The 8,240-nt window shown below is 53.5% G+C and overlaps 1 protein-coding gene across 1 annotated transcript in view; it reads left to right on the plus strand.

The window, feature by feature from the left end:
- The window catches only part of GHRHR (growth hormone releasing hormone receptor), a 21,597-nt gene extending 18,818 nt beyond the window's left edge, over positions 1 to 2,779 (plus strand). Inside the window, exons 12-13 of the mRNA XM_004702860.1 lie at positions 464 to 505; positions 2,654 to 2,779. Coding sequence (XP_004702917.1) covers positions 464 to 505; positions 2,654 to 2,779 — 168 coding nt within the window. The remainder of the gene's footprint in view (positions 1 to 463; positions 506 to 2,653) is intronic.
- The last annotated feature ends 5,461 nt before the right edge of the window (positions 2,780 to 8,240 follow it).

Here is an 8,240-nt window from a genome sequence, read left to right on the forward strand (position 1 = left end):
ATCCATCCATCCATCCATACGTCCACCTACCCATCTACCTATCCACCCATCCATCCATCCTTCCATCCATCCATCCATACGTCCACCTACCCATCCACCTATCCACCCATCCATCCATCCTTCCATCCATCCATCCATCCATCCATCCATCCATCCATCCATCTATCCTTCTGTCTGCTCTTACCTATTATGTGTGCCAGGCTCTGTGTTCATTACTGAGAGATGCAGATGTAAAAAAGGCCAGGGAGAAGGGACCAATCATATCTCCCTGGAAGACTTTCTACTATGATCACAGTATACTTAGCACATAGTCAGTGATGACAGCATCTCCCCCCCTTTGTGTAGGCCTGACCCAAGCTGAAGCCCGGAGGTGAGTGGAGGAGAGGCTGCACACAGACTGCAGACTGCTTGGTGCCAGGGCAAAGTGCTGGATTAATTGAGCCTGTTCTCGTTGGTCCCACAGGGCTTCATCGTTGCCATCCTGTACTGCTTCCTCAACCAAGAGGTGGGTGGCTCTCCAGCTCTTCCTTACTCAGCAAGCCCACCCTTCCCGGCCACTCCCGGGCTCCCTCACTCTTGACCAGGCCCTGTAGGCCCCAGTCCAACCAAACCTGACCCCTGTGGTCCATTGTGTACAGTCTGCCCGAGCTTCTGGATCACGCCAGACCTGAATGGTTCCTATAGACATACTTGATCCATCCCTGCTGCCCACTCTGGGATGAACTAAGTTCTACTACCCATTCACTGGGGATGGGGTGTGTGTGCTTTTATGGATCAGGGTAAATGGACCCTCTGATTCTGTTTCTAAAATGGAACAGAAGGAATGGGGAGAGAACTTGGGGAGACTTTTAAAGAGAACAGAAGCAAAGCGATGAAGAAAGTCAGAGATAGACACACAAACCCTCAACCCACTGCTGTCTATCAACTCTGAACTCACGGTGACCCTGCATAGGGTTTCTGAGACGGTAGACTCTTTAGGGGAGCAGACCGCCTCACCTTCTCCCTCAGAACAGCTGGTGGGTTTGAACTGCTGACCTTGTGGTTAGCAGTCGTATGCCTAACCCATAGCATCATTAACACTCCTCAGACATGCAGCCACGCCAAAAAGAATAGCTCTGTGTAGGCTTCAGGGATCTTCAAGATCCAATGGAGCTCCGGGAAGTTCATGGAAAAATGGGATGGAAGATAATGACACTTTCCCAAGAACGTTTTGAAGACCCCTTGCACAGGGCCCTGGGACAAAAGGTCTATGCAGAATCAGAGAGGATGATGTTGGAGAAAGATTAAAAAAAAAAACCAAACCAATCTCACCGCCATCGAGTCAGGTCTGACTCAAGACGACCCTCTAAGGGCAGAGCAAGACTGCCTCTGTGGATTTCTGAGACTGCAACTTTGTACGGGAGTAGAAAGCCTCGTCTTTCTCCCATAGAGAAGCTCGTAGTTTCAAACTTCTGGCCTTATGGTTATCGGCCCAGTGCACACCCACGATACCACTAGGACTCCGTGGAGAGAGATCTCGAACCAGGGAATTGACAGTGAGCCCCTAGGAGAGACACAAAGAAACTGGCCCAGAGAGCAGGGACCGCCCAAGGACAGATGGCTCGATGGTGTTCAGGTGGAACTATGAATGGTGGCAGGGACCCATGAGGAGTGATTTGAAACCCCATCCGAAAGACAATGTGCCTTCTTCCTTCCGACAGACGTGTTCTGTAGGGAGCGCATCTTTGGCAGGAGAATTTAGCTCTGTGCCCACTCCCGGTGCCAGGCTCACGGGCTCCCTCTGGTGGCCGAGGGTTGGCGGCATGTTCTGTGTCCTGCAGTGGAGCTCTTACTGGACTGACTTGCCATCTCCACCCCTGCCCAGACCCCTGCTCTCTGACTCCCATCTGTCCCGCCCTCTCCCCCCTGTCCCATTGGAGTGTCACGGGAGGCCTGGCTGGGGCTGGGGCTTCCACAGAGATCTGTGAAGCGCTCAGTCAGAAAAGGCGTTCTGGTTACACACCTCTGCTGACAGGGAGCTTCCTACCTCTCAAGGTGGCCGTTTGTGGGGTTAGGTGGCCATGGAGACATCCCTTTTCACCTGTCACCACAGTCCCAGCCCAGCTTTCTGGGGCCACAGCCCAGGAGCCCACACTGCCCCCAGCCCTTGGGGGTGTGAGGAGGCATGTAGACCCCTACCCCCACCATACCCCCTGCCTGGGGTGGCTTCTCTTTCCCTTCCGGTCATCAGCTGTAAGTCCTCAGGCAGAGTGGAGTCCTCCTCCCTGGGGCCATGCTCCTGGACAAGTTTCCAGGGGCCCAAGTTCACGTGTGTGTGTGTGTGTGTGTGTGTGTGTGTGTGTGTGTGGTGGGTGTCAGGGCTCAAACCGAGAGCAGGGATGGTGTGTGTCTGACCAGACAGATAGGAGGAGCTGTCTGTCTGGACACACAAGAAGTTAGCTCACAGACATCTTTGCTGTGCCCAGGCAAAGGAGAAGCTAAGGTAGGAGAACCAGCCATGGGGACCACCGGCAGCCCTCGCAGGAATGAGGAAGAAGTGACCGTGGCGTCTCACCTGTTTCACCTCCGAGGGCCTCCTGCATCGCCCGCTCCCAGGGACCCACCTGAGAAGGGGTGGGGGGCCTTTCTGACATTCTCTCCTTTGTCCTTGGAGGTGCGGGCCGAGCTGTCGAGATGGTGGCATGGTGACGACCCCGAGCTTCTGCCAGCACGGAGGACCCACACCCGATGGGCCCTGCCCTCCCGCTCGGGGCTGAAGGTGCTGACGTCTGTGTGCTAGGCTTCTTACACGGCACTGCCCGCCCGCCCGAGCCCACACCAGAGCCTGGGCAGCTGCGATGGGCCCGCATTCCTCTTGGGCAGCGCCAACACACCTTCTGCCATCAAGTGGCTCCAGCCCCTAGAGACTCTGCAGGACAGGGTCAAACTGCCCCTGTGTGTTCCCCGAAGGCAACTCTTCATGGGCATAGACAGCCTCACCTTTCGCCTGAGGAGTGCCTGGTGGTTTCGAACTGCTGACTTTGTAGTTAGCTGCCTCACACGTAACCCACTATGCCATCACCAGGGCACCAAATGCCCAAGAGTCCTCAGCTCCCCCCAACCCCCTAAAAGCTGCTGCCCAGCCCTGTGTAGGAGCAGCTCTGAGCCACCATGCCGTGTCTCACAGCCTGGGGCCACAGCCCAGGGGTGTCACTATCAGACTGTGACTGCCAGAGGCTCTGCGTCCTCCACTGGGACCTCAGGTGCAGAGCCCTGTCCACCCAGAGCCTCGGTTCATCACACGTTTGCCGCATTTGTCCACAGTCTGACCATGAGTTTGTCTGACTCTGTTGGGATTATCTTTGAGCCCCGCTCTCCCTCCCCACCTGCCCAGGACAACCACTCCAATGTGTTCCCGGGGGAAGATGTGTGTTTGTGGGGGCTGTATTTCCCTTGTACATAAATGGTGTTGGGCCTCTGCCTTATCCTCTGGCTCCTGTGTCCCTGGGCTCTTTGCTTTCAGGAGATCCCCCATCGGGTTCCTCCCCCATCTGGGCAAGGTACCATGTGGTGGCATCACCCACGGGTTTCCCATCCTGTCTCACCCTCCTGCCACCACCCCTGCGGTGACCACCTTGTGCCTGGTCCCTGGTGGGCCCTCAGGGGCACCTCTCTGAACCCCACTCCCACTGCAGGCAGAAGCCCTGGGTGGGTCATCCGTCCGTCACTCTGGTTTCTGCTTTGAGAAGCAGTGACAGACAGCTTGTTCTCCAGAATGACAGCAGAGGCTACACTCCCACCAGTGGCTCAGGAGTCCTCCCCACCCTGCCGCCCCACCAGCGTCGGGCTTTCCCCAGCCTCTGGGTGTCTGCCAGGCAAATAGGTGCTATGTTAGTCTGAGTAGACTAGAGAAAAAAATCCAGGGAGACTCATATGTGTATATAAGAACTGTCTTTATATAGAAGAGCAATTGAATACTGAGACCACATCCCAGCCCAGTCCACATCAAGTCCATAAGTCTGATATTAGCCCATATGTGTGATACCAATCTATAAAGTCCTCTTCAGACTCACGAAACACATGCAATGATGCTGAATGCGGGAAGATCACAGGCCAGTGGGTGGGAAGTCTTGTGGATCCAGTGGCGGTGGAAGCATCTCAGCGCTGGCAGGAGTCTCCTTCAGTTCCAGGGCTCTAGAGTAGCTCCATGTGTCTTCTCAACAGGAATGTCTCACAGGGAGAGAGAGAGAGAGTGTGTGTGTGTGTGTGTGTGTGTGTGTGTGTGTGTGTGTGTCCTGCCTCCGCTGAGCTATTTATCTCTTTTGCACCTCCTAATGAGGTCATCAAGCTGCAACCTGATTGACAGGTAGACTCCACCCCTTCACTCTTCAGTCTAAATGGACACCAGATTATGGAACTACCCCAGGGGCAAACCGGTACCTCCTGCTTGTTCAAATGAGCACCCCTCCGTGGGTTCCGGGCAGGTGGAGCATCTGCACGGGTGAGTTAGCCTTTTCCACCGGCTTTTCTCAAGCTGCTAGGCTGGGCCCTTCATCCCCTTCTCCTAGGTCTTGTCCTTACGCCCGCTTCCTGTGCACCCTCCTGTGCCCTCACCTGCTGCCTGGCCCTGGGTCTCCATTCCACCCAAGTGAGGCTCCACCATGCTCCTCCCCCCAGCCCTCAATCTTGGCAGAGGAGACAACGGTCAGCCTTGGCTGCTGTCCTTGAGCAGGGATTGGCCAACGGGAAGGCGGGAGTCTTGCAAAGGGGTCACACATTCAGCTGCCAACCGACCCAGAGTGGGTTTGGGGGAAAGGCCTGGTGATCTACTTCTGAAGTCATGACAAGATGCGTGGGGTCCTGCACTGACAGCTACTCGAGGGGAACCGGTTCTTTCTTTGTCCACAGCCCTGCAGAACTCAGCTCTGTTCCCTGGGTTCCAGGAAGCCATCCCCCCTCATGACACTAGTTTTCTTTCCCCACACTCATGAGTTCCAGTCTCCGTCTCCAGCCCTTGTCCATCAGGCCTGATTAGCAGGTACGACTTCCTTGCTCAGACCCCGCCCTGGGGCCTCCCCTCCCCACGACTCCTTCTCTTCTCCACTGACCTTGGAAAGCTTCCCTTTCCTAGGCCCTGGGGACACCCCTCTCCCAGGTGGGTGCATCAGGCTGCCGGTGTGGGCCTGGGGGTGGGACTGCCGCGGAGTCTCCCTCTTGACATTCACACATGTCCCCCGAGAGCAGGCACAAGCAGGTGGCCGGCCAGGATGCCCAGACGAATGTCCTGGCCAGACAAGTGTCAAAGTGTGTGGAAATCTTACTATTCCTTTAGTCTCCGATCATAAAATTAATTCATATTCATTGCAGGGCATTGGGGAGACATTTACAAAGAAAACAACCAAAAACCCCAAACGCACTACCATCGGTCACGTGGATTCTGACTCTTGGCAACCTTGGGTGTGCAGAGTAGGACCACTTACTACTCCAGGGGGTCTCCGCTGGTCCTGAGCCCCAGAGGGCCTCTCCTGACCATGGGCTCTAGAGGGGGTCCAGACTGTTAGCCCCAGAGGGTCTCTGCTGGCTGTGAGCTTCCAGAAGCAGATTGCTGGGCCTCTCTTCTGAGGCACTTCTGAGCAGGTTTGAACCACCAACCTTTCAGCTAGTAGTGAAGTCCCACTTAGGGGACTAATTCACATTTAAGACAGGACATCGAGAAGGTTAGAAATAAAAATCAGCTGTAATCGCATTACCCACATCCATCCCCCCCCCCCCAATATCCAAACTCACTCACTGCCATCGAGTCAATTCTGACCCATAGTGACCCCGGAGGGCAGTGAGAACAGCCCATGCGGGTTTCCAAGACTAGCTCTTTACGGGAGTCAAAGGCAAGCCCTTTTTCCATGAATCGGCAGCTGGTGGTTTCCTACTGCTGACCTTGAGGTTAGCAGCCCAATCCATAAACACTGTGCCATTCGGCTTGCAAAGAAAGCGACATGAATTGTTTTGTATGTTGTTTCCCCAAATCCTTCCCCCCCCCCCTCTTAAGTTTTAAAGTATGCTGAGCTCACACTATCTTTATCAATTTGGTTTTTTGGGGACTCCATATACGTGAGGTCCAACTGGCCTGTCATCACATGAAAACGCTTGATGACGTGAGTCGTTAGGGAAACACAAAACCATAGTAAGATCCCCGCACAGAGCTCAGCCCTTCACTCACAGAGCCCCGGGGCTCCATCACATGCTCTCAATCCCCAACCAAACCCGCTGCCGCTAGTCCATGCGACTCCGAGCCCCCACGGGGCAGCGGAGAACTGCCTGTGTGGGTTTCTGAGAGGGTCACCCTTGACAGGAGTAGACCTTCTCGCCTTGCCCTGGGGAGGGGCTGGTGGCTTCAAACGGCTGAGCTTGTTTGAACAGGCTCCTAACAGCACTAGTACTTCGTGGTAAGGAGGAACGGAGTCCGAATCGTGCTCCGAGATGCATGGGGCTTGAAAACGTAACGCAGACGGAGGGTCCTCTAATGTATGATTTCACTGGTATCAGACGTCCAGAATTAGTAGGTAAATCTAGAGAGCATGAAAGTGGGTGACAGGGACTGTGAGTGGGGGCGGGAGAGGGGAAGTGGGGGATGACTGCTAATGGGTACGAGGTTTCTTTTGGGGGCGACAGGGTGTTCTAAAATTAGGCGGTGGTGATCGTGGCTGCACAATGCGAGGAGTCTTTCACTCTGAAAGGGCGAATGTGGTGGTAGGTGAATTACATTCATTTAAAGCTATTATTTAAATGGACGGTGGCTATAACGGACTTGCAACAACATTTTTTCCTGCTATGTAATTTGTATAGTCTAGATAATATTCTTCATTTAGCTAGTCATTTCCCCCCAAATCTTCTATGGGTGAATTGCTACATTTCTGCCAAGTCTTTAACAGATAGCTGTGATCTGAAATTTCCTTGTGAACAATACTTCATGCATATCTCGGAAAGAAAAACCAAACACACCCTTCAGGAGAGACTCCTAGGACTGAAATGGTTCAGCCAGTACACATAAGATGTTTGGACAGAATCGATTTCAACAGAATCATAGAGACTTGCATCAAACAAACATATCAAAACGTGAAGCGACGGTTTCTCGACTTATCTTCCATAGGCACATGCTTCTCAAGGGGGTGGTTCCCAATCTCTAACCCACCCCCGAGGAAGAATTCTGCCCTCTTCCATCCGCACCTGTTTAAACAGCAAGAGAGCCCTGGTGGTGTAGTCATTAGGCTGCTACCTGCTAGGTTGGCAGTTCAAAACCACCAGCCACTCCACAAAAGAAAGACAAGGCTTTCTACTTGTGTTAGTCCAGGTTGACTAGAGAAACAAATCCAGGGACACTCATGTATGTGTAAGAGAGACTGGTATATCAAAGAGCAATTGTACATTGAGAAAACATCCCAACCCAGTCCAGATCAAGTCCATAAGTGCAATATTAGCCCATATGTCCAAAACTAGTCCATAGATTCCTCTTCAGACTCACACAGCACATGCAATGATGCCGAATGCAGAAAGATCACAGGTTAGAGGGTGGAAAGTCTTATGGATCCAGTGGCAGTAGAAGTATCTCAGCGCTGGCATGATGCTCCTCTGGCTCTGAATGTGGTTCCTCAACAGGAAGGTAAAGCAGAGTGTGTGGCCCACCTGTAGGGAGAAAGAGAGGAAGTTCCCAGAATCCTCATGAGAAGGCCACGCCCATAAGGAAGCATCATCAGGCGGTGACCTGATTGACAGGCTAGACTCCACCCCTTCACTCTCCTCTCCTCAAGTTGACATGAGATTATGTAACTGCCACAGTAGTCCTGTAAAGAGCTACAGTCTCAGAAACCCATGGGGGCAGTTCTACCCTGTCCTATAGGGTTGCTCTGGGTCAATATCGACTCGATGGCGGTGAGTTTGGGTTTTGGGCTGAGTCAGTGTGAGAGGAGCCCTGGTGGCTCTGTGAGTGAAGTGTTGAGCGGTAGTTCACTAACCGCAAGGTTGGTGGTTCCAACCCACCCATCGCACTGTGGGGGAGAGGTGAGGTTGTGCGCAGGTAGGAGAGCTGACATGGGGTCTCTCTGGGTTGGAATGGACTCCAGTCTGTGAGCATAAACGGCATGCTGGGCAACCTTGAGGGAGTCAAAGGCCATTTCTTTTATTTGAGTTTTGGAAACAGAAAGGCATCTGGGGGGCCCGTCCAGAGCTGCAGGTAGGGTGGAGGAGTGAGAGTTCCCGGTAAGAAG

Source organism: Echinops telfairi, unplaced genomic scaffold (genome assembly GCF_000313985.2).
Source record: "Echinops telfairi isolate 266 unplaced genomic scaffold, ASM31398v2 ScPeMD7_23;HRSCAF=83, whole genome shotgun sequence".
Classification (NCBI taxonomy): Eukaryota; Metazoa; Chordata; class Mammalia; order Afrosoricida; family Tenrecidae; genus Echinops; species Echinops telfairi.